General features: G+C 46.5%; 6 protein-coding genes across 7 annotated transcripts, besides 7 other annotated features; 4 read left to right on the top strand and 2 right to left on the bottom strand.

Moving 5' to 3' along the window:
• Positions 1-116: 116 nt before the first annotated feature.
• On the top strand, positions 117-5,487 carry TSTA_108200 (uncharacterized protein; the record flags this gene model as incomplete). Its single annotated transcript, XM_002488343.1, has 2 exons — positions 117-301; positions 378-5,487. The coding sequence occupies 2 exons, from the start codon at positions 117-119 to the stop codon at positions 5,485-5,487; spliced, it is 5,295 nt and encodes a 1,764-aa protein (XP_002488388.1).
• Positions 3,724-5,430: a mobile genetic element.
• A 351-nt stretch (positions 5,488-5,838) lies between the features above and the next one.
• Positions 5,839-6,417: a mobile genetic element.
• A 362-nt stretch (positions 6,418-6,779) lies between these two features.
• Positions 6,780-6,824: a microsatellite.
• Positions 6,825-7,021: 197 nt separating this feature from the next.
• TSTA_108190 (uncharacterized protein) lies at positions 7,022-9,126 on the top strand (the record flags this gene model as incomplete). Its single annotated transcript, XM_002488342.1, has 7 exons — positions 7,022-7,118; positions 7,282-7,641; positions 7,665-8,064; positions 8,116-8,196; positions 8,247-8,453; positions 8,535-8,879; positions 8,934-9,126. 7 exons carry the CDS (start codon positions 7,022-7,024, stop codon positions 9,124-9,126), a joined length of 1,683 nt encoding a protein of 560 aa, XP_002488387.1.
• A 974-nt stretch (positions 9,127-10,100) lies between these two features.
• TSTA_108180 (serine/threonine-protein kinase vrk, putative) lies at positions 10,101-11,538 on the bottom strand (the record flags this gene model as incomplete). Of its 2 annotated transcripts, none has more annotated exons than XM_002488341.1 (3): positions 11,393-11,538; positions 11,096-11,287; positions 10,101-11,041 (listed from the first exon to the last, which is right to left on the bottom strand). In XM_002488341.1, the coding sequence occupies exons 2-3, from the start codon at positions 11,178-11,180 to the stop codon at positions 10,101-10,103; spliced, it is 1,026 nt and encodes a 341-aa protein (XP_002488386.1). In that variant the 5' UTR covers positions 11,181-11,287; positions 11,393-11,538. The 2 variants fall into 2 exon arrangements, with proteins under 2 accessions (XP_002488386.1, XP_002488385.1); XM_002488340.1 differs by lacking the exon at positions 11,393-11,538 and adding an exon at positions 11,334-11,350.
• A 1,297-nt stretch (positions 11,539-12,835) lies between these two features.
• On the top strand, positions 12,836-14,839 carry TSTA_108170 (uncharacterized protein; the record flags this gene model as incomplete). Its single annotated transcript, XM_002488339.1, has 3 exons — positions 12,836-12,841; positions 12,925-14,433; positions 14,500-14,839. 3 exons carry the CDS (start codon positions 12,836-12,838, stop codon positions 14,632-14,634), a joined length of 1,650 nt encoding a protein of 549 aa, XP_002488384.1. The 3' UTR covers positions 14,635-14,839.
• Positions 14,840-20,899: 6,060 nt separating this feature from the next.
• On the bottom strand, positions 20,900-23,500 carry TSTA_108160 (uncharacterized protein; the record flags this gene model as incomplete). Its single annotated transcript, XM_002488338.1, has 2 exons — positions 20,900-22,575; positions 22,930-23,500. The coding sequence occupies 2 exons, from the start codon at positions 23,498-23,500 to the stop codon at positions 20,900-20,902; spliced, it is 2,247 nt and encodes a 748-aa protein (XP_002488383.1).
• Positions 20,987-22,291: a mobile genetic element.
• Positions 23,501-23,641: 141 nt separating the features above from the next.
• On the top strand, positions 23,642-25,843 carry TSTA_108150 (uncharacterized protein; the record flags this gene model as incomplete). The annotated part of the gene is made up of 3 exons (XM_002488337.1): positions 23,642-23,710; positions 23,844-24,885; positions 24,960-25,843. 3 exons carry the CDS (start codon positions 23,642-23,644, stop codon positions 25,841-25,843), a joined length of 1,995 nt encoding a protein of 664 aa, XP_002488382.1.
• Positions 23,820-24,791: a mobile genetic element.
• Positions 24,926-25,615: a mobile genetic element.
• Positions 25,844-25,877: 34 nt separating the features above from the next.
• Positions 25,878-25,932: a microsatellite.
• Between the last annotated feature and the right edge of the window lie 49 nt (positions 25,933-25,981).

Here is a 25,981-nt window from a genome sequence, read left to right as displayed (position 1 = left end):
GCTACCGCCCTATCGTGAGACACGTCGTTGGCACGTACATAAGCCAACAACAAAAACAATCATCGAGAAAAACGTGACACCTTGTTGAAAGTTTCACAATATCAACAAGACCAGTCATGGTTAACGAAAACACCACCCCATCGGATAATGACCAGGATAACACTGGCGAACATCAATACCAAGATTCACCTCCAGGAGATGGAAGAGTCTCCCTAAGCATTTACCAAATAGTACCAGAAAGCAACTTCCCTGACGACAGATGGATGACTGAGATTGGATTCAACAACGAGACCGGACGCAAGTTGGTTAACATGGCGCTATGGGATAAGGAGTTGACCTGGCGACAACGAGATAGCATTATCTACTCGTGCAATAAGTGCCTTGTACTATGCCGCGTGTAATCAATATGTTGATTATGAGATCTTCATGTGGCTTCTTGATTACTTCGGTAACTGGACCCATGATGACTTCAAACGGCTTAGCGTACACATCCAGAAAAAGATCAAGGACATGCTAATGGACCGAGGCATCTTTGTTGATTATATTGGCAGGAAAAAGACGATTGCAAAGGCACTAGATGACTTAGTGCAGATGACTAGGATGCCTGAGTGGCCGCATGAGATTGCTGCCGCCAAAGCCTTTGACTCACGGTCGAAGATGGCCAAGGGTCAGTTCCCTCAACTCGCCACCAAAAATGGCAGTGAAGAAGAGGAACCAGAGGTAATAGCCTCCTTGATTGAGGATGGCAGAGAGGACTACGAAAAGGGTAAGCAACCGTTGGTAGAGACACCAAAGCAGGCATCTCAAGATCATGATCAACAGCCAAAAAATCATGCTCAAAATGACAAGCCTAGTAGACCTCATGACCACTTAAGCTTGCCTGGACCTGCTTATACTTACCCATACCGCTCTAAACTTGAGGACGACTGGCGCAGGCAGACACCGCGCTATACCATAGCACCCCCGGCGCCCGAGATCTCAATGTCATCGGAGAAGTGGGACGATTGGACTATGCTACCACCTAGGGAAGTTGGATGTGAGCATATTGATTCGAAGTCAATGCTCACGTTCGTCAAGATATGGGATAAAAAGCTTACTTACTCTGGAGATCGGTACGACATCTTGGACGACAAAGTACGCGCATTCTTGAGAGCGTGCAAGCTCTCTAGCATCTCGATTAGTCAATGTTGGGAAGTCTTCCCTGAGATGCTATCTGGACGTGCAGGGGCGTACCACATGCACCACATCAAGCCAGGTGCTTCCTTCGCTCAAGCATACAACGCGATAAAAGCATACTTTGACACGCCCAACAACCAGACAGATTACTACCAGGAGTGGACCACAGTCACTCTTGCTGGAGAGCGCCAAAGCAATCCCAGCAAATCGTGGGTTGAGGTCGTAGATCTCATGGTTGATAAACTTCATTTATGCCAGCGAGCATTAGGATCAGCATATGCTGGTGATGAACACCTTATTGCCGCCATCACAAGAGCGTGCCAATCTACACCAGAAATGGGCGAGGCTCTCAGTGAACCAACAAGCAGCTTCCAGACAATTATTTCTAAGCTGCGTGCCAGGGCAGGTGTAGTGCAGCGGAAGGAGTTGGCAAGCCAGTACGTGGTAGATGAAGTCAATAATCCTCAAGTGTTCTATACGGACAGGAAGTTTATGGGACGCACAAATCGTAACAACAGTCCTATATCACGTCAAGAATATCGACGCAAGAACCGTGACGATGCCAAACAACTCAGGAAAAGCAATGGAAGGTGTTTTATTTGTCATCGAGAGAACTGCCACTCATGGAAGCATTCTGAAGAAGAACGCCGCGAAGCGCGAGATCGATATGACCGCTATCGACAGGTAGATGGAAGGAAGAAGCTGTCAACCCGCGCTTACCAGACCTTCTTGCAGGAATATGAAGGCACCTCGTCGGAAGAGGAAGACGACGATTCCACCGAGGAGGAGGTTAAGCAGGACGTGACCACCGCATACTTTATGGTCAACCAACTGCAAGATCGTGCCTTTATCCACCGGATAACAGGCTGCAATAATGGCATAGAGCCGCCTGGATTTCACCTCGATTTTGAAGTTAAATCACCTGACCAATCAGAAGGTGAAAATAACTACCCTGCACCTGCCTCTCAGTTTCTTCTCGACCCCCATGAAAATGAGACTTTTTATGGGATTATGCCAGATACAGGAGCATCGACTGTCTCAACCGTTGGTAAAGGACAACTTGCCGCCTTCCTGAGACTCTATCCCCACACCAAGGTCGATAGATCGCGTGCAGGGGAGTACTCAGTCCGCTTCGGCATGGGCAACCCGATAATCTCGACTGCGGTGATTACCGTGGAATCGCAGTTTGGTGACATAGAATTTAACACCATGGATTCACCAACGCCTTTCCTGTTCTGCCTCAAAGATATGGATCGCCTACGCGTTAAGTTTGACAACCTCACCAACGAGATGATCCAGGGAGACCTTATCGTACCGGTTATTCGCAAGCGAGGCCACCCGTGGTTCTTCCTGGATGAGAAGTATGCACCAGAGGCGTTTCTAACTGAGGTCGAGATGAGGCGGTTACATCGACGGTTTGGTCACCCTGCAGTTGATAGGCTGCACAAGGTCTTAAAGCGTGCAGGCCATCTTGACGTGGATTATAAGGTGCTTGCGCAGATTGAAGAATTCTGCCACCATTGCCAAATGAACCGGCAAGCACCCAAACGGTTCAAATTCACGTTGCATGACGACTGCGAGTACAACTACGAGATCGTTGTTGATGTTATGTATCTTGATGGCAAGCCAGTACTGCACATCGTTGACTGGGCAACCTCATTCCAAGCAGCGAAATTCTTGAAGTCTCTGTCAACTAAGGACACCTGGGAAGCACTCCGGGCAGCGTGGATTGACACATATCTTGGTCCCCCTGATGTCATATCCCACGACGCAGGAACGAATTTTGCTGCAGTAGAATTTAGAACTGAGGCCAAGATGATGGGAATCCAATGCCACCAGGTGCCAGTCGAGGCTCACAATGCTATTGGCAAGGTCGAACGGTACCACACACCACTGCGCCGCGCTTATAATATCATATTGTCGGAACTCGGTGCAAGCGTCGACAAGGAGATCATACTTCAGATGGCGGTTAAGGCTGTCAATGACACAGTAGGACCAGATGGATTAGTACCAACCGTACTAGTCTTTGGTGCCTATCCTCGCATGACTTACGACTCGCCACCATCAGCATTGACTGCAAAGCGCGCCCAGGCCATGAGGAAGGCCATGATCGACTTAAGGAACGCCATGGCCACGCGTAAAGTCAATGACGCTCTCAAGGCCAGGAACGGCCCGATTGTCACGGAAACGCTCAACCTGGCACCAGGAACCGACGTGCAGGTCTGGCGAGAAGGTAAAGGATGGACTGGCCCGCACAAAGTTATCTCAGTTAACGATTACAATGTGATTGTGGACCTACCCAGCGGTGTCACTGATTTCCGTGCAACTTCAGTACGACGTTACCAGCGAGACGAGATCGAGTCGTCTCCGACTCGGCGCCTACTAGGCACTGATCTTCCTCCTCAAAAGGAGGAAGAAGGTAGAAAAATCGACGGCCTACTGGCGGGCCGGAAAAGTGGCCCAGCATTTGCTCGGGGATCCTCCTCATGCGACGCTGCTGCCGGCGCGCTGCAAGAAGTGGAATCAGGAGAGCCTGCCGGCGCGGCAAATCCGAATCGCCGCCTGAGGACGAGAGGGATTCATGTTCCTGACGCACCAGTAATGCCGCCAGCGCCACGCCGCCGAGGACGACCTCCAGGTTCGAAGAACAAACCAAAGACCTATACCAATGAGGTCGAGGTGTTCCTATCTAGGAAGGAAAAAGACGACCTAGAACTAGCAGTCAAGCTGCGCCGAGAAGGGAAGATAACCGCGGACGGCGCGCCATTTGAGCTCTCTGCAATGGCTGAGATCGATGGTCTCATTGCGAGTGGCACTTTCAAGATAATGCACCATGATGATTTGGATCTCAGAGGCGTACGAATCTTCAACTCCCGGTTGGTCAATGAGATAAAAGGCAAGAACGAGAAACCGTACGAGAAGTCACGCCTCGTCATACAGGGTTATAACGACGCGGGCAAAACTGGCATACTGACACAAGCGCCGACGATTCAGCGCGCCAGCCAGCGCCTTGTCGTGTCACTCATCGCTACGCTGATTCTCATGGGCATGGTCGTCGATCTGCGTGATATTACCCAGGCGTACACACAGTCAAAAAGTAAGCTACAACGCCTGATTGTTGCCAACCTGCCAGCCGAGATGAGAGATAAATACCCACCGGATTCGCTACTCCTTGTGGAAGGTGCCTTGTACGGGATCCCTGAAGCCGGTGTACACTGGTTTGACACATATCAATCCCATCACAAGGACCGGCTGGGTATGGAGACATCCACGTACGACCCGTGCCTCCTCATGACGACTAAAGGGAAGGAGAACTTTGGCCTTGTCGGTATGCAGACGGACGATACCCTGCTTGTCTCAACAGAAAGTTTTGCCGGAGAGGAACAAGTGGCTTTACAAGAAGCTGGCTTCAAGGCGAAGCCTAAGACACGCCTATCCCAACAAGTGCCAATAGAATTCAATGGCGCTAGAATCACTTTGCAAGATGAAAAGGTCTATTTCCGCCAAAAGGGCCAAGCCGCAAAGATAAAGCCAGTGGGCAAGGAAGACCGCGCACAAAAGTACGTGGAACAACGCGCGCGCGGTGCGTACTTAGCTTCAATCTGCCAACCTGAAGCGGCGTACGACTTGGCAGTGGCCGCTCAGCTGCAGGAGAAAGACCGATCTGAGGCAGATTATGACGCGTTGAATAAACGTCTCATATGGCAAGCCGAGAACCCAGATAGAGGTCTCTGCTTCGTTCCGATTGATTTGACCAAGGCCAAGATCATGATATTTACCGACGGTTCCTTCGCCAACAACCGGGACTTGACCTCCCAAATTGGCTTCCTCATTGCCATGGTAAATGAGGATTTTTCCGAATCAGGCCAATTCACGATAACCGGCAATATCTTGCACTGGGCTTCGTCTAAGTGCAAGCGGATTACACGTAGTGTACTGGCCTCCGAGATTTATGGCCTCACTACTGGCTTCGACCAAGGTTTTACCCTGGCCAGTACAGTCAACATGATTACCAAGAGGCTCGGCCAGCCTGAGATGCCGGTAGTAGTCTGCACAGATTCCTACTCGCTATATGAGTGCCTCACGAAGCTTGGAACGACCAAAGAAAAGCGCTTAATGATCGATCTCATGGCGCTTCGCCAGTCATATGAGCGACATGAGATTGACGAGATCCGATGGATCCACGGTGACGACAACCCTGCAGATGCCTTTACAAAGTCAAACCCGAACAAGGCCCTGCGGGACTTCGTTGGATCCAACAAGGTGACGATCCGGGTGGAAGGCTTCGTTGAGAGGACCAGGATTGATTAGGAGTCGACTAGGAGCCGAATAGGTGGCATATGGGAGGTAGTGCTGACTTACGATAGCGGTTCGCTTGTTGATCGTTTTGTCATGTTTTACTATGGGTTTTTCACAGGTTTCTGGATCTCGATTGCAAATCGATTTATAAAAGAGATCCAGTGTTGGTTGCTTCATGCAATCGAGATGTGTCAGATAAGCTGGCTTTCCAATGAAGCCATCAAATGAAGCGATCAATCCGAAACTGTTATGTGTAAGAGAATGGTCTCAGGTTTACCCCATGGCCCATGGGATAGCTTACAAATCAGCTCAGGAGAAGGTCTATATAGACGCGGCTTTGGAACATGATGTACTTAGAAGAAGTGAACACACAGAACTGAAAGAATCACCTATTGAGATTGACTCAAGTGCTTCGTACGTACGTATATGCACCTTAGTGCACCCACACTTGGGAACTGAGGTATGCGCAGTGATAATATAGGCCTCTGATTCTGGATTTAGTACTCGACAAAAAGCATGAAATTCAGGCCATTCAACGAGGGAGAATGGAATATTTTGTAAAACAATTAATACGACCAACGCCTCATCGATAACATCCTGGTTCAAGATCCTTTGGAAAACCTTTGTATCGATGTTTTGCATTTGACCCAAGGACTGTGCTTTAATATACAGCTGCTGAAATTGGTGTAATACAGTTTGTTGAAGTGCGCTTGGAGCAGGTTGGATAGAGATCTGATGTTTTGATTTTAGATGGTTTCACATATTTATAGTGACTGAAGTACTATATGGTAAATCTGTACAATGAATACAGTACTTGATGGGAGCTTTTTTATGGAACTGCACTTCATCTTCACGTGCTGGTCGAGTATGGGCCCATGTCATTGAGCCTGTTGAAGTTTTCCCTCGATTTGAGTTGGAATTGGACTCAGTTTCAACGGAATCGAGTGTAGGTACATAGAAAAGACTGGATGAGTCCGTATCTGAATCCATTTTTGAGTAAGATGGTTACATTTCATTGAGGATTACAGAAGAGTCGTATGAACATGAAACTTCTCAAGATTATCTACAGGCGGTGAGTAGGCGGTGAGAATTCTGCCGATTATCGATGACAAGCCTGAACTAGTGTTTAGCGGATATGTTAGGCCCTAACTTATTTAAGATGGTCTTTACCTAGGTGAGCTCTACAAAAGTAGACACAAATAAGTTATCTTATACAACTACACCTACATAGTCAATGAGAATGGAATATTACACAGCCGACCAGCCACCATATCCATATCAAGTTCTACGCCAACAGGTGCAGACACAACAACCACCACAGCCACTACAACCACCACAACCGCCACAACAATCTCAAGATCCTTTTCAGCAAGCCCACCCACAACAATTAGGGGAAACGACGTATCAGTATCGAGTATTGCCACGAAAGAAAGAAAGAGCAAAGCTGGTGAGCATCATGATCTTCTTCTTTAAAGACGTGCCTCCACTCTAACTAGATTTGGGGAATAGGCCTGCAACCGTTGCCGTGATCATCATATACTATGTGATGAAGCCCGTCCATCCTGTGGCTCCTGCAGGCAGAAAGGAAGCCATTGCAAATACCGCGATCCCAATAAACCTTCTGAAAAAGGTCGCCTGCCACGGTGAGCCTTGCCTTCTGTTCTGTTGGAATGACATATCGACAAAGCGTATTGACAAAGTGCAGCCAGGTCAGAGAAATTCTAGAGACGCTAGAAGCAAATGACGCGAAATGGAACAAACGATACTCTAAACTGAAGCAGTGGATGATTGATTTTCAATCTCTAGTAATATTTGGCATACAGAAGTTAGAATCAAATACAGTCGATGGAGCAACAAGAACAACTGAAAGTGATGGAGACTTGTCGATTCCAGTAGAGCATTGTACAGCTGCCCAGAACTTATTATCATGGTCCTCTATTCAACGGTTACTGAGACAACCGGACTTTGATATTGATTATGTGATGGGACTTGAGGAGGGCCGCGGCGTTATCCGAATCTATGGCCATGGCGAAGGAAAGGATGATGGCGGCTCCCACTGGGGTGATGGCCTCCCCATATCCCCACCCACCAACGAAGTGATGGAGAGAAGAGTGGATGGGATTGATAAATATGGAGCGCTGGACACGTGTCATAACACCTTGTGGCGTCTGTATCTCAGCTTCGAGAAGAATATCTATCCTTACATCCAATTCTTGACAAATTTGCTCTGGAGCAAAAAATCATGAATTTCAGCAATCAGTACTCAAACTCAAACCGCCGAATCGATCGTTCCATTGATAACGCAGTTATTCTCCTAGTTGTTGCTTTGGGTGCCATCTGTGAATGCAAAGATCGGATCCCACCTCTAGCAACGGTTGAGGATGCCGCACGGAACGTGCATGTAATTCCAGGCTTAGCTTATTACGCACACGCGACAGATATTTTGGGTAATATGCAGGGAGGGACCAGCCTTTCAAATGTACAAGCTGCTCTTCTTGCGGGGTTGTATATGGGTCAGTTGGTACATCCGTTCCAGAGTCATGGCTGGATATCTCAGGCAGCTACAGCATGCCAGACCTTGGTTCATCGGTGAGCCGCAATCTATAAAACCTTAATATGTTGCCTAACTTGCATGTCCAGGAGAAATTACAGTATTTTGCAAGATAGCCGAATGAAAGACCTTTGTAGCGCTGCCTATTGGGCCTGTCTGCAACATGAAAGGTGGGAGATGGTCTACAGCAATTGTTGAGCAACTACTAATACGCATTTAGCGATATACTTGCCGAGCTAGACCTTCCTCCTAGTGGGATATCCCGAGCTGAAGATCGAATTGACCTCCCCAAAGGCCTTTATTACGAGGGGGATACTCGTATAATGCTGTTCTATTCAGCACAGATCCATCTGCGCAAGGTCTTGAACCAAGTCCATACTAATCTTTACCAGACATCTAACTGTAAGAAATTGTTGACGCCTCATAAGTCATTACTCGTCTAACACTTAATTATAAATCGCATCCAACCCGATAATACGGAGCCATACGGCCTAGGATTTCCACTCAGTGTACTTCAAGTACTTGGAAATAGCCTCGATCTATGGCGGAAAAATCTGCCCTGTGAAATGCAATGGAATGATAACGATGAACCCTCGTCAGATATTAATACAGCTCAACTGCGGGCTAAATACTATGGAGCGCGATACATTATCTACCGTCCTTTACTACGTTATGCGCTAGATTTAGGACAAACTTTAAAAAGTATTGACACTACGGTTTCTTGGGGGGTTCTTCTACAAATAGTTCAAAACGCCTGTGAAATATGCATCAGTGCAGCCATAAGAAGCACGCGAGTATTTCATAATATTCAAGAGAGACCAATCATCACTAACATTTTTGGTACCGCTCATGCGTATGTTTGACCCGAGTTTCTGATGGTGATTTCTGAATGTTGACTTGTATTTAGACAATTTGGCAATATACTTGTCTTATCAACGACATATGCGTCTTATATGCGCCATCTAGTAGAGCGTAGTGAGCTAGAAAGCCTGCTTAAACGGACCGTCGCATTTTTGGAGGATTACAAGCATCTCTCACCAATGCTGTCAGCCGATGCGGAGATCCTTAACAAAATCTACCCTAGGATATTTTGTGAATAATCCACAAAAATACAGAGCAGTTTTTCAATCTCAAAATATGCAGGGCCAATAGCTATGGTACATAGCTAGCGTTGTAATCCTTTGGCCTAGGCATCAATCGAATCTTTACACAGAACGGTGAATACCTATGGTACCGGTACCTAGAGTTTGCATATAGTGAGTGTATAGACCAGGTTTATGTATGGATTTCTAGTAGCTCCCTAGAGGTGACCCTTCGTTCTTGTAGCGATTCTTCACTTAGGTAGTGTACTACGGGGAAGCCGAAATACTCGATGTCGTGCGGGATATAGATGGCGGATAGATTGTACTTCATGAAATCAATCTTCATTTTTGAAATACCTATCTCAAATAAACTTTCGGAAATTATTGATATCACCGACAGATGCCAAACTCCCAATATTCAGACTCAGTTTTGCTCCAGACTAAGTGCCAAGAATGTGACATAACATTTCTCCACGTCGGTGTTCTTGAAACACAGACTAGTCAATAATTGAAAAGCCGGACGAGGCTAGAGGTTATCTAGTCACCTCAAGCTACCTACACTTCAGCAAATAAGGAGTCATCCTCTTATCAGGGCTCAATATAGCCCTCAAAGTTTACCCCTCATGATAGCTTATAAAAGACCCCGCTAAAAGTGTCTATAAAGGACCCGGCATTGAACCTGATGTATTAGACAGACGGAACTCAATAAATACAATCTTACTAGCCACTTCTTTTCTTTTCAGTAAAACACTCTTCAGGATTGGCCTGGAATAAACCAACTAATCCGACACTAGCTCGGGGTCAGACACGTGGGAAAAAAAGGAAAAACAATAATAACTAATAATGGAGCGAGAAGCAGCGAACAAGTGATTGGTTCACAAAGGGTAAGTAAATCACCGGAATCCCCTCTTATGGGTACACCAATCCCAAGGAGATCATTCAAATTTCATAATTCATACCTATCAGCGCAAGCTAGAATTAGAACATAGTGTTCATATCCTGTTCCTAGCAGCTACCTGATTGGGAAGAGTTGGAGCGGCTTGTGTAGCACGACATTGCTGTTCCTTAGTCTCCTTATTTTTCCTGGGGTTGTTGGCATCAACAATTATGGCGGCGTTCTTCTGATACTTGTACACGGTCCAGTCAAAGACGTAATCGTCTTGGAAGGATTCACGCACGAACAAGTCGCGGAAGATCTTGCGGAGGTAGGAGTAGTCAGGCTTGTCGTCGAACCCGAGGGAGCGGGCGTAGTACAAGTAGATGACGAATTCGTTGGGGAAGCCACGGCAAAGGACCTCAATGGGGGTGGTCTTCTTCTTCTCCATTATCTTTTTGTACTTTTGCTTCTTAGTAGTAGCCTTCAGTCCCTGCCAAGGGAGGGAGCCACGGCAGAAGTAAAGCATCATATAACCTAGAGACTCCATGTCATCACGACGAGACTGCTCGACACCCATGTGTGTGTTGATACTGGCGAAACGAGCAGTACCGGTCAAGTTCTTGTTCTCACTGTAAGAGATGTGGGAGTGAGTCCTGGGGTCACGGTATAGCTTAGCTAAACCAAAATCAATGACATTGACCTGGTTGCCGCACTTTCCAATACCAGTAAGGAAGTTTTCGGGCTTGATGTCACGGTGAATGAAGGACTTGGAGTGAATATATTCGATACGAGAAATGAGCCGATCGGCAAGAAGCAGAACAGTCTTCAACGAGAACTTGCGGTTGCAAAAGTTGAATAGATCCTCCAAGCTAGGACCAAGGAGATCGATGACCATAACGTCGTAGCCATATTCGGTACCAAACCAATGCACGAAGGGGATACCAACACCACCGACCAGATGCTTGTAAACGTGAGCTTCATGTTTGAGCCTGGGGTGTTTTGCTTTGACGCTTTCAAGCTTGATAGCAACTTCTTCTCCTGAAATGATGTTGAAACCTAGTGCCTGATTAGCTTTCAACGTCCTTGCATAGTTGAGGCAAGTCATTCTACCAATATAAATGTCACCAAAACTACCACTTCCAATCTTGCTTTCAACGCGATATTTATTACCGACAAGCCAATCCATGGTCGTCATCTTGAGTCTGAGGATGTTCTACTTGCAGGTATAGTGTCAATCGAAGACCGGACAAACAGCCGCAGAAAATCCACTACTGGCCTTGACCTTTTTTTGACAGCGAACACCTGAAGACATTAGTAAATCAGTTGATCCGATGGTATCGAAGCTTACAGAGTAATTAAGTCTTATCCATATGATGTGATTCCTGGCATTGTACACGGACTACTTACCACGAGGCGGAGGGTCCTATAAGATGCAGAGGAAATTTGACTGACGGAAAAAAAGAGTTCGACTCAGGCTTCCCAAGCAAGGGACTTGCACAATATTCTGTGTATATCTTATAAGGAACGAATGTGTTGAGGCAATTCAATTCTACGAGGACAAAACAGGAGGGAGTGCTCTGCTTAAAAACCTAAGTATCCGGCCATATTCTAGTGCCTTACTGTCTTATCCACACGTTCTGCTTCCATCTACACCTTTCCTCTAGGATTAGTCATGAACAGGGTGAAAACCCCTTAGTGCTAGGATGCATACATGCAATGTGATCAGAGCGATCCGCAGCACACTGTAGGGCGCTAGGCAGCAAGACCAAGGGTGATTTTGCCCGGCCCACATTTTCGTAGGGTAATTTCTAGTGTTTTTCATTTCTGAATAACGCTCTATAGAGAAGGAGTAATGGCCTTGAATATTACAGCACCAGTGAAGCGCTAACGCATATGTGGAAACTGCCTAGATGGTAGCAAGGCTCGGATTTCATCAGTACAAATGGGCTTTCCCATCTGAGCTACTTTCAAAGAATATGAATATTTCCGGAAAGGACAGAGCAGTACGGAGTAGAGCTGGCCTAGATTCCAACAGAAGGACCCCAGAACGCAGGCACTTGGTGTTTTATTGGTGGATATATGCTTGCATCAACTAAGGGTGAAACTCACCCAGTCCAAACTTAAACCAGTGGATAGGCTCAACCTAAAGAAGTGGTTAGGCCCCATAAGTTTTACGGTGAATGCAGCTTCGGATCCTATATTTTTATTATTGAATGTCAGGACCTTACCATGAGATGGGGAAGAGTACAAGAGCATCATTGACCGGGATTGCATCGACTAAGGGTGAAATTCACCCAGTCCCTACCTAAATCAGCAGAGAGGCTTAACCTAAAGAAGTTAGAGATAGCGTCACAGTGGTCAGGACCCACACGACAAGCCGGTATGCTGAATGCAGCCTTCCCCTAATATGTATCATAGCTTGTCCGGCTGCTGAATAGTCTTCGATGCGGCTATGCGTTGTTAATGGATCTTATACTATTATAATTGAATTTTACCATTGACTGGGATATTCACCCACACTGCACAGACTAGTGCATCCAATCAACGTAGTCGCCGTACTATCTATTGAGTCTCAGGCAGACTTGCTAGCGATATAAGATATGCTGCGCTCCCTCGGCCTGTAAATAGTTATTATCTAGGACGTCATCTCAGTCTTTTATGTGTGCATTTTGATCAGAATTTAAGTTATGACTCCTAATAGCATCAGTTCGCTGGGGTGAGATCACTTTTAAAATTAGAATATTCCTGGAACTAAACTAATTTATGGCGACAATACCAGTCCCGTTACTGAGTCTTCCAATACTCTATCAAATTGTGACATTTCTGCCAATTCGCAACTGCCAAATTATGATGGCGGTAAACCATCGAACCCTCAAACAGACTCCAAGCTTTCTCAGCTAGATACCCAAGTGTCTAAAGCCTATTGCATATTTCTTCAGCCCGAGACACATCCAATGACTGAAGAACAACTAGTCCATGAAGTGGAAGCTATCTATGCAGGTCTAGTGATCGTCGAAATTGGATGTATTCGTACTGTCAAGAAACTATACAATGAACCAGAAGAACTCACTGTGCTGCAATGGCAGGACCTGACTGCGGAGCACCGTGTGCTGCTCCATCAGCATTTTGATTTCTTTCTGGCTTCAAGTCATCCGGTTGCAAACAAGTCATTAAAAACACTGGCCAATACCTACTCCATGCCAACAAGATTGTGGCGACATGGTATTCATTCGTTCTTGGAACTCTTGCGAAAGAAATTGCCCTCGTCACTTGGCCATATGCATGAATTTATTAACATAGCATATAAAAACATTACTTCACTATTGGAGAGCGTCCCTGATTATAAAGAAACATGGATTGAATGTCTCGGAGATCTGGCACGCTACCGGATGGCCATAGAAGAGAAGGACATGGGCCAGCGAGAATTATATACCAGGATTGCTAGGTACTGGTATACCAAGGCTGCCGATCTCAATCCCGATGTTGGAAGGGTTCAGCATCATTTAGCAGTACTCGCACGACCAAATCTATTGCAGCAGTTGTTTTACTACACTAAGGCTCTGACCAGCGTTCAGCCTTTTACTGAAGCGCGGAAAAGCATCTTGTTGCTTTTCGGGCCTCTCCTAGATCCCGCAAAAGCCGCAACAAAATACTCCGAACACTATCCGCGAGCTTTGACTGTTTTTGTGGAAGCACATGGTGTTTTATTCACGAGAAATGATGCTTTTACCTTTCTGAGACTGGCTGAGAAATTCTTATCAGAACTTGATAAACACGCTAGGCTCGTGGGTCCGTTGTTTAGAGAACAAGGGGTATACATAACAGCTTCTAACTACGCTGCGATCTTTGATTATGGCCATGACGATGCAAAGATCCCATCCATGTTCAACCAGGATGGACTCATTCAGACAGGAACATTCGAGATACTGGAGCAAGCATGCAAATACCGGCAAAACCCTGCTTGTGTCCAGGTTGGAATCGAGCATCGAGTTGATGGAATAAGTTCCAGCGAGCAGGTAGCCTCCATGGCGTCTCATTTTGCATTCGCCACTCTCAATGTTCTACTCGATCGTTCGGAGGATAGGAATATATTGCCAAGTGTGCACGTCTCTCTGGCTTTTCTATGGTGTATGGCAATGGTACCGGAGAGCATGACCCGAATTCAAGCGGACGTGCCCTGGGAACGGCTTGCAACGTATCTAAATACGCTGATCAACCCGGATACTGATATGGCTGGAATTGAGAATGGAGAGTTCCCGGCACAGGAATCAGGGTTACGGCAACTACCGGAGGATTTCCTGATTCATGGTCTTTCCTGGAGTAGAATGTACTATCCACTAGACTTCTTCTCTGACATGGCCGAGGACGATGAGCGGTCGATCGAACTTCCATCTGTAATGGTTCCACGGACAAAACGATGTTTGTGGTTGGCAAGTAAGATAGCAAAGGTAAACTCCCCGATCCCACCCCTCCCTTTATGTTTAATACGACCTTCTTTCTAATTATCTATCCAGTTCAACTGCTGGCTAGTCTATAACGCCAAGGACTGCAGGTTTTGCGCAACTAAATTTGCACACGACCTCGCCACGCTATCACAGAAGTATCAAATTATTAGACGTACAGATAGTATCATCTCTTCAAGCATTTAAGGTTGATAATTTTATTGGTTCATTTAATATGACAATTTTATTCTCTGTTTTGGTCTAGCGTTATGAGCTATCCATAGTTTGCATTCTATATTCGAATGTCTCCGCATTTCTTTCCATTACTTATGAGACATCTCCTCTCCCCCATAAATAGTTTTACCCTAGCAGGCTAACCCAACATTCAAATTCCAAGAACACAATAGCGACCATATACGACTCAAGCCACGAGTAACGTAATCAGACACCCGTAGTTTGTACAACCTTAAGAAGCTGAATTATCATCATACTCTGCCAACTTTTCTCGCGCAGATTGTGATGCTATATCTGTCAGTCGTCAACCGCAATGGACGGGAAGTCCACTCACAATGGCCATTCAACACGCGCCTCATCTTGTCTCAGTTCCTTGATTGCATTTGCAATATCCAAATGGGCTTGCGCGAACGAAACCTCTTGAAGAGTCGGCAAGCGAAGGCTGATCTGACGGAATCTAGCTTCAAATATGTCTCCAATATTATCTTGCAAGAGACGAGATAATTTAGCTACAAGTTCAATGGTGAACCCAGCCTTCTCTAGCTCCCAACTCCATTTTTTTAGATTGATGTTCTGCAGGTCGATCCCCAGCGATGAAGCCATACCAGCTACCCTGTACACCAATTTTGAGAACGCTGGTAGCTTCGTCGGGTCGAGATCATGGATATAGGGGATGAGCAATGCTTCCGATATCTCGACACTCCCCCCCGGGTTAAGAGACCTGGTGGTGTTAGCATTTTCTATGCCAGAAATAAAACAACTCACCTGTAGCATTTCATTGCAAATTGAGAAAAGTCTCGGATACAAAGCATCATGTCCCTCACGTGAATAAAATCGGATCCGGTTGGCAGCGAAGCATTACAATCATGGTAATAAAATTGGATGGAGTCTACGTCGTTATCAGGTAACGACATCGAAACATCAAAACACTCCAGCTGATAGTCTGTTAGCTATTAGGATTTACTGAACCATAGAGGTAACCACCTTAACTTTAGGTCTCATTTTTGCTTAAATCAACCGTCAGTCTATGATATTCACTATAATTATACTTACAGTTCATACCTAGCTGCTTTGCCCAGTGACCGCTGCCACAGCCAACATCGAGAATACGAGATCCATCTCTGATAACTGTGAAGGAAAATTCCTCTTGTTTCACATCCCACCATAACTGGTTCAGCCTTTCTGCAATCCGGTCATTCGATAGTCTCACTTGGGTAATGGAATATACCTTGCAGTTCCCGCTCGAGCTGCAGAAATTGACTATCAGCGCAATTGAAGTTCTGAACAAGCGTCTGCTACGTACCTCGTCATCTGGGAAGAGATTATCTTTTAATGTTGTACAAGCACCCATCCAACTCGAATAGGAGCGACCATTTTCCTCCAGGCATAAGAAGCCGTGGTGACCATCTCCGTCAATCTTGTATGTCTGTTGTGGCTTTTCAACGCTGCGCGAGCCAGGAATGGCAGAGATATTATACAATTGCATCCATTCTTGTGTCGATGGCATGTTTGCAGGTATTCGCGAGATTGGCAGTAGAAATAATAGCAATTAACACTGGAAACGATGTGAGTTACTTCGAATTTAGCATCCTCCAAAGGACTGGCTTTATAGTATAGGCCAATGCATACGTGTCGAATCCTACGGCACCTACCCAGCCGTAACCAGGGTAAGGTCGAGTCAAAAGGATGTTCTCGATGGAGGTTCTGACTAGCCGGGTTTAATCACGGGTACTAAATAAACCTGAACTACAGGACAAAGGAAAAGACTGCTAATGCTAGACGCTAGGCCAGAGGTTATCGCCAGATACAGCCACTTTTGCGCAAATGCTCACGTAGCAGCAAATAATATAATAGCTATCGTTATCATATCATATCCCGCCAATCAGACCGATGTGCATCTCCAGAACCTTAGAAATATCACATCTCACTCTTTGTTGTGACCAGATCCAGAGATACTATCCTGCGGGTTTCGCGGACCGGCCTGGTACCTAGGTATATATCTGCTGTTAGGCCGTGATGGGTGAATAGTTTGGATACTACATAATATTATAATACCATTACAATGAGCATACCAGCACTTGCTGTTTGCGGAAAAAATGCCGTGCTTTTTGATGGTACTGTACAGACTAATTTAGGGTTCCAAGGTTCAAGTCACACTTTTAGGGAGACTCTGGTACTCCGGTACTCCGTAAACAAAGAACGCAGTTGGACTGCAAAAATTTAATCACAACGTTGGAAGCCCTAAAGTGTGTAATTGGTTATGCTACATTGTAGGTCACAAGACGGCGCCCCTCCATATATGTGTAGATGTCAAATAACAAAGCCAACCACAATACGGCTAGGAGGTTGGAGAATCATTTGCGAGGCTCGAATACCTGAATTAGCGAAGGCTTGGATCCATCAATGTACTATGATGGTTCTAGAATGTGGTCTCTGCCACGGAACCGGACATTGGTCTAGCCTCGGGGACCGATGCAATATGGGGGCTCTACAAGACTACAATTGTTGGACTGCTTAGCCTCGCTACTTCGCTACGAGAAGCCAATCCACAGCTTCTTCCGTCCTGATGGGTTTCTTCGTACTTCGTCCGGATCGAGTCGTAGCCCAAATTCACGGACATGATATAGCCAATCACCGAAATTCTGTAGTTTATTAAATGATGGCTTTTCCAATACATAATACCGTAAGCCAATGGTATGCTTCGGGTATTTCGAGTAGGCTGGGTCATAGCCACTGATGTCAGGACGGCAAAGCGGAACATCCGGTCAGGCTCCTACATTGACTCATGGACTCTGTAAAGATCAGCGTTCCTTCACATTGCCAGACTTCAAAGTCAATGAGAGTCAATATATGAACTAAGCTACGGAACAGAGGATGGATCAACCTCAAAAGTTTTTACCTCGGATTTTAGTCACATGAAGTTAGGAGGTGCTTATAGAACCAGAGAGCATAATATATTCATCGGGTTGTTAGTATTGACTATTTGCGGAAAGAGGTCTATTATTGATTAGAAATAGTGGAACCAACCGTCGGGGCATGAATCTGTTGACTTTGCTCAGGAGGCTTTCGATGAGAAATTTTCTTGTACGAGAAGAACGGGTGTGTTGGATGGCCTGAGAAAATGGTGGTAAGGAAAAATACCCAATTTTATAGTAGTCTTAAGGACAATAAATTAGAATTAGACCCTTAAGCCCAAAAAAAGAAAAAATAAGGATCATTTCTAGGTTTGACAATCTGATTGGCTTATAAAGTATATTCTGCCTCCATCATCCAATAAGGGAGACGGTTCACTTACCAGACTCGCATGCGGTAGCTGGCTGATAGGGCAAAGTTGTCATTTGGATCTGGTTGCTGCAGACCCGTAAGAGTCTAGCCAGTGTCAAGTATGTCATGTTCTTATGCTTAACTTATATTTGCTAGCCCCTACCACGCTGTTTCAGCCACTGCAACATTCAACACAAACAACGGGCATATTCGCAAAGGCGCGAGTACGAGTACGCCCGTACCCACATTTCTCGCTTCTATTTGGAGCCCTCTGCCATCTAGGTCTTCCTCACTCCCCCCACAGGCCGCGTTAACACATTCGACGAAATATCTAGCTCTAAGGGCATATTAGGACACCCATACTAGGATCAAAGTCAAGATAAAAGAAGCAAGAAATCGTGCCCTCTTTCTCAATCATATCTGATTCCAAGGTTGACTTCCGAAAAATGATTCTACTGCTTCGTCCACTTGTCGAGATAGGAAGCCGGCTAGCAAGCCTTTAAGCAAAGCCGCTATTGGTTTGGAATCGGTACCAGAACCATAGCCCCATGTAGAATTACATCTTAATCGTGTATCGAAGCGGGCATCTCAAGAAGGCGAGGAGCTCCCTTCCGCCATAGCCAGATACTTGGCAACAATTGTTAAGTCCGCTCTTCTCATAAACCGCGTTCTCCAGCCAAATAACGAACAAATTAGCGGATCAAATCCTCATACAGTATCTAAGTGCTTCAGCACATACTCGTTCATATTTATTCTCCAATTCTATCTCTGATGTGCGATTGTTGAAAGTTTCTTCATAGTCCCCCAATGACTTCACATCCGCTATGTTCGTGGCCGCGGCCAAGACAGTATTAAGATTCGATGTAATTTAATAAATTACACTTTGACCAACTATTGTTACAAAAAGCAAGCTCGCAGAGCCTGTTGGTTTTGTAGGTAAGTAGTTTTCAAGGTCAACTAGGGCAATTTGTGGTGTTTCAAGGTGGTATTGAAACGCGAGGATACAGAGCTGTAAAGGCTACTTCGGAACATGGAGCCATGAGTTAAGGGGAGCCGTTCTTCGGTTGTTACAAAACGGGTCACGCCACAGATGGTCATTTTCAACAATGTCTGAGGAGGCACAACCAACAGCTTGGATTCATGCTCCTGATATGTACGAGCACCGTGCTCAGCAGGTTTCTAGCGGTCCAGGATATACCTATCAAACTTAAAGATTATGTCTAGCTGCTCCCTGAGGGTGAAAGAGCCTCACTAAAAATTTCAACGTCGTCCATGGTTGTCCTTACACCATTCGATATGTGCTTGAGAATCTGTATATTGTCACATTATTTAATATTGATGCAAAGTGTTGAGAAGAAAACTGGTATTGTTTGTCCTTTCAAGTGTAGAGTTGGTAATCAAAGCTAGGTAAGAGGGATATAAGGGAATTTTTGATTCATGTAGCAACTCTACAGCTACAGGTCTAGAAGGCACCTTTAGGCATATATCTGGGCACCTAGATTTCAGCCCAATATTTACCCCTCCTGATAGCTCACAAATCACCCCGCCAAAGGTGTCTATAAAGGACCCGGCTTTAAAGACTTGAAAGACAGACACAGAACTCAAGACATACAATCTTGCTAGTCACTTCTTTTCTTTGATCCTAGAAAAACACTCTTCAGGATTGGCCTGGAATAAACCGACCAATCCGACAAGAAGAGGCCCACTTGAGTTTGCCAAGCGTTAATTCATGAAAATGCCAAGAAAAGGGAAACTGACCTATTTTATACATTTGAGAAATTCGAGTGTGGCATATAATATAATTGTTGGTTTATTGGTGACCTCACTCAGTCAAGATAGGCAATGTATGTATAGTTTGGCCGCAACGGGTCACCTGTCGTTGAGGTCTTACGCGCAAAGCGTATGACCACAACGTCAGAGAGGGCCAAATGACCCGGGCCAAACTAGGATGGTGGAGGGGATGGTGGTGGAACTGACAGAGACAGAGGGGCTGGCGAGCCGGTCTGAAACTGGTGGTTGAGCTTGTATAGAACCGATGCGTTCGTCGTAAAATATACCCTAAATGCCTCTGAGGTCCATCTGCCAAGGGCCTGGATCTGGTCGTCTAAAATCTCGCTGTTGTGGGCATGTTGTGCGGTACCTTTTCGAAAACTGTGGCCTGAGTAGCTATCCGTTCGCAGTCCAAGTGTTTTCAGTCTATTCGATAACGTAGAGAGGAAGTTGTTATGAGTAAATGGCCTTCTGTGGAAGGAGAACAATGGTGCGTCAAGTCCTCTAGGGTCAAGAAAAAACAGCTTTTGAAGGGCGTCGACTGGGCATGCTCCATCTCCTGTTTTTGCAAGGATAATCTGTACTCCTTTATGACGGCGATCCGTCTTGCTTCGCTTGAGCGTGAGTTGTACATGATCTAATGTGGGAGAGAATCTGATGTCTGAACGTGTTAGCTTTGTCGACATGAAGATAGAGGACGCGTCGAGGTCTTCTTTTTTATAGGTGAATTCTCCGATACGGAGGAATCCAGCAAATGCCACTCGACAGGCGGTTGCGAAGTTCAGGTCGTCTATGAGATCTGCAGTCATCTCTGAGGGCTGCGACGGAAGTGCAATTAGGCCAGATGATAGTTTCGTAATGGCCTCACGGGAAATGGGCTTTCTAACTCGTACTTTGGTTGTTGGGGTGAGCCTTCTTGCTCCGTCTATAAGGTGCCTGAAGTGTTTGTTATCAAAAAGCTTGTCGTCGAGGAAATTATCAATATGATAGGCTCGGAGGGCAGCTAAATCTGACAATGCAGTATCTGGCTTGATTGCTTTTTGGTTAGAATTACCAAGGAGTCGGGAGATTAACCATGAAATTAATGACTGTTTTGACGCAGGCCATGCTGGTAAGTTTTGTAGCGCGCAGTGTCTCTCATAGTTATGCTGGACAGAGAGGTATACAGAGCGTGTATTGGCACTGAGCCCGCTCCAGAGCAATTTCAAATGGCCTGCACTAAGCTGATGAGCTCGCAAAGAGAACCATGTGGGCGGTTCAATACCGAGAGGTCCTGCCAGTGGGGACAAAGGTTAGCAATTTCTTGGAAATTATTACGAGAGAGCGCATCTGCTAATGTGTTTTCCCCTGAAGGGAGCCAATGTGGCACAATTTGGATGTCTCTCGCCGCCGCTAGGATAAGCAGACTCTTCAATGGTACATTGGGTGGACCACGAAGGAAGCCTTTGCTTAGTCCTGTGTACGCTGTGGAGCTATCTGTATGGATAACAAGCGTGTGATGAAGCCAATGGTGGCTGAAGAGTAAGAAGCCTTGTAGGATAGCATCTACTTCTGTGGTGTTGATATGCGCGTGTGCGTCTTGAGCAAGGGCCAGTGAGGCAGCATTGCATGATTGAAGCTGGTGACAATGGGTCCGCCAGCAGTCTAGTGTAGACTTTGATGAGAAGAAGAATAGTCCCTGGCCTGTAGTGGAGGCATCTGTGTAGAGATGTGTGATATTGCGGCGGCAAGGGTCAACTAAGAGTACGCCGTTGAAGAGAGACAAGGAGTCCCTCCACCATTCCAAATCGTCACGTACCTCATAGGGGATACGGCGGCGCGTGCAGCTCCCACGTGGGAAGGCGATCTGGAAGGTGTAGAGAGACTGTAGCCTTGTTCTTCCAAGCCGGACTACTCTTGAGCAAAAGGCTAGTAAGCCTGTAAGGCTTTCTACTTGCTTGAGAGAAAGACTCGTTGCGTTAAGGGCAGCTGCGGCGTCCAATGTGGCGCGGCACAGCTTCTCTTGTGGCAGACGAGCTTCCATCGCAATGGAATCTATTTGGATTCCCAGTACTATAACGCAGGTCCCTTGCTCGTCCTTCCTATTATTGCGAGGAATGCCTAGGTAGTCAGTTACCGTGTGGTAGACTTTGTCAAAGGCACCTGCAGGGTTGGACATTGAGGGAGAATGTGTGACAGCAATGAAGTCGTCCAGGTAATGGTTAATATAAAATGTGGGAAGGAGGCATTGGAGTACCCAGTGAAGAGCCTCTGCGAAGAGATTGAAGAGAAATGGAGCTGTTGCTAGTCCAAATAGGAGACAACATTCAACATAGGTGGAATTATTCCACTGAAAGGCTAGGAGATACTGGTTGTCTTGGGCAACAGGGACTATTCGGAAGGCATCCTTAATGTCCCGTTTGATAATTGTGCAGCCAGATCCTGCCTTTATGATCTGGTCATATATATCGTCGATTTTCATATATTCAATGGCGGACCAGTTATCTGGTATGCCCTGATTAACGCCACATCCAGGGGGCCAGGATAAATCATGGATACGGCGCCATCCCCCATCGTGCTTAGGGACAAGTCCAAGCGGCGAAATAAAGGAAGATTTGAAAGCAAGCTTGACCCGATGAAGGTTAAGGTCTTCTGCTAACTTCTCCGTGATAATGCTGGGTTCGTGTATATAGTGGTTAGTGGAGTGACAAGCGTGTTTCTTGCCTCTATAACCGATCTGGACGCCGTAGGTTAGAATGCCGGCTAAAGTTGATCCAAGCTCGCCAGGATAGTAACGAAGGAGGTTACGCCATCTCTGTGGATGAAGTGGGGAAGGCGAAGGGTATAATTTTGGTAGTTCCGTGTTAAAAACGGGGTATTGGAGAGCTGTGTTGGGCCTTGCTGGTTGGCCATAAGGTATATCTATCTGATTTAGGAAGTAAGGGGCTGTCCTGTTGATTTCCCTTTCGGCTCGAATTGCTTGCTACTTTTTCTTGCGGCAAGTTATGGCACCGTGCTCGCCCAACCCACATACTGTACATTCATGACGCCTCTTGCACCCTTCCCAAAGGCAGCCTGTTGTGTTAAACTTCTCACAAATCTCCATATCATTATTCAATGATCTTGCAGACTTGGCATGGCGGGGTCGGGCTGCTGAGGGGTTCTGCGTTGGCTTGGCTGGTAGTGTAAGGTTGTAGCGGAGATATTTCTCGCGAAACTGGGGCGTGACTAGGTAGCTATCTGTTGATAACTCACCCTTATCCAGTAAATATTGGTGGAAGTTGAGAGCCAGTGGAAGTACTGCTTCCGGCCATTGATAGGTCTGAGCAAAGTCAAGGATTTGCCTCATAAACATGAGCAGGTTAGGGACAGCCTTAGGGTGCTTGTCACCAAAAAGATATCCTATGACTGCTAAGTAGGTAAGGAAACAGCTGGTCCATATTTGAGGGTTAGGACCCCAGTCTTTAAGCGATGAAGCTGCCTTTTTGAAGCCCACGGTGCCACCTGACTCGGTCATTTTGAAGACTCCATTCGCTTGATCTGCGTCGATTACTGACTTCTCTTTGAAGCGAAGGAGTTCGGTCGCCTTCAATTTCCTTTCGAAGATGCGAGTAAGGAGGGCGGCGGAGACACCCGGAAACATATCAATGAGTGGTTTTACCTCGGGGGGTGGCTCACGGTTTTCTTCTTGATTATCGTCGTCGTCTTGCAGGTCCAAGTGAGTTCGCCTCCGACGGAGATCGACCTCAGTTTTGTCCAATTCAAGACGTTTGGCCCTGTCCCTTTGTATTTGTGCTAGCCAACTGGCGCGGTCCGCTGTATCCATGGTTTCCCAGATATGAGCCGGAGGCCATGCGGAGTCCTGGGGGAGCGGCGTGGAGGTGCTATGTTGGCTGGAGGATGTCATCATAAAGGTAAGAAAGAAATATCGAGAAAGAATCAAAATCAAGTCTTGACTGCGTGAGAGATGACGAGCAACTTGCGGAGGGGAGCGGCTGACTCTCGTGAGGCAGTTGTAAAAAGGAAGAACCCCGCAGTACGCAGGACGTTAGGTGAAGACTAATCCGCAGTGTGATCGTCACGTGAGGCAACCCCAATAAAACAATCTCATTTAACTACGGTCCGTATCACGAATTCCTGGCAGACTGATCCGCAGATTGCGTGAGCAGGGCTGGCCTACTAATCTCGTCCTCTGGATCGCCTCCTTTGCTACTGGGCGATCAGTTCAGATCCGACTTGATGGAGAGATTGGCCCCTCAACAGACATTGCCTGCGGCCTTCCACAAGGATCCCCAGTATCTGGCATTTTATTCATGCTCTACATAGCGCCTCTATTCCGTCTAGGAAACCCAAGGAACAAATTTGGCTACGCCGACGACGCAGCTAACCTGGCGATCTCGACATCCCTTGCTACTAACTGCGAAGCCTTATCAGACTCACTTCAAGAAGCTCTTAACTGGGGTGCTGCAGAGGGCATTACTTTCGCACCAGATAAATACGAGCTTCTTCACTTCTCTCGACGAAAAGCAGACCAGGACCCAACCTGCACACCTTCAGTAAAAGCTGGATCTATTACAGTCTCAGAAAATACTAAACGCCTATATCTACGTTGGCTAGGAATCCTCTATGACAAAAAGCTCACATTTAAATGGCATGTCGGTGAAACAGCATCTAAAGCCCTCACTGTGGCTAATGCCCTTCGCTCTCTAGGGAATACTGCCCGAGGAGTTAAACCTTATTTACTACAGCAAGCTGTATTAGCCTGTGTACTCCACAAAGCATACTATGGTGCTGAAACCTGGTGGCCAGGACGTACTCGCCCTGGGCCTACCCAGACTTCAAACCGAGTTGGCGAACATCTTAAGAAACTAACTAAAGTAGTACTAACAGGCGCAAGAGCAGTCCTTCCAGTTTTCCGCACAACCCCAATATCTGTCCTTTACCGGGAGTCTGGATTCTCTCCACCAGAAATTGAACTAGATCGAATAGCCCTCCTCGCAACTGTCCGCCTACGGCGTCTGGATCCTTACCACCCACTTCGAAGACGCGCGGAACAGGTTGCCAGTAATAGCCGACAAACCAGCCGATTTGCCCGCCGCATACTGGCCCTCCCCAACTCTGAGCAGATAAACCCTCTCCAACACGCTCCCTGGCACCCTCGCGAGACGCGCGAGAATGCTCAAGCTCGAATAGGAGCTCCCATGGGACGCAGTAAGGAACAGGCAGCGGCTGATTTTATAGCTTTTCAACGCACCATCCCTAGCTCTATATTATAATCTTTTCAGATGGATCTAGACTAGTAGACGGACGTGCAGGAGGAGGTTACATTGGATTTCAAGCACACAATCAGTTCCTCCGCTCCTCACTCTCATATGGACATGGGAAAGAGGTCTTCGACGCAGAAGCAGAAGCTGCCCTAGCTGGTGCCCAAGCAGCAATAGCATACCCAACAGCTCAATTTGCTACTAACTTATGGATCTGCCTTGATAACTTAGAAGTTGCCACGCGTCTTCTATCTCCCTCTACCGGATCTTCTCAAGAAGCCTTTGAATCCTTCCGCACCCTTGCAGCTGGCTGGCCACTACGTGAAAGGCTTCCACACACCAAAAGTGGATCAGTCCAAATCCGATGGGTCCCTGGACACACTAAAATCCCTGAGAATGAAGCAGCAGATTCTGCTGCTAAAGAGGGAGCTGCCTCTACCCCCCCCTCTCCATGCAAGTCCTCATATGCCTCGCTAAAGAGACACGCCAAGACTCAATCTCTCTCTGCTGCCCAGACACGGTGGCAGACCATAGCACCACAAACTTACCAAGATCTAGAAATAACTACATCTCCTAAGCGCCCTGGAGAGCTTCAACTTAACCGACTTGACCTTGGCCATATCATTGCAGCCCGTACTGGACATGGAGACTTCGCAGACTACCATGAACGTTTTAATCATGATGATGCTCATCTCCTCTGTCGATGTGGAGCACGAAAAGCACCTCTACATTTCTTCTTCTGCTATATAGCTAAGAGACGAGCCCCTCGTCCTCCTGGACCTCCTTCTGAGGTCATATCCTTCCTTCTAGGCACCGCGAAAGGAGCACAAAAACTAGCTACATGGCTAGCAGAGACCCGTTTTTTTGAGGATATCTGTCCTCGCCAACCTCTCCTTAGCACCTAGCTAAGTCAGCCCTACTTTTCCCTTATATCTCTCTTTTCTCTCTTTCTTTCTCTCTTTCTTCCCTTCTTTCCTTCTTTCCTTCTTTCTTTTAAACTCTCACTGCTTGATTACTATTATGGTAGAGTTATGGGTCATGGA

Source organism: Talaromyces stipitatus, genomic scaffold, assembly GCF_000003125.1.
Source record: "Talaromyces stipitatus ATCC 10500 scf_1105507295491 genomic scaffold, whole genome shotgun sequence".
NCBI classification, from domain to species: domain Eukaryota; kingdom Fungi; phylum Ascomycota; class Eurotiomycetes; order Eurotiales; family Trichocomaceae; genus Talaromyces; species Talaromyces stipitatus.
Note: the sequence above shows the minus strand (reverse complement) of the source record. Positions and strands in the feature narration are given on the sequence as shown.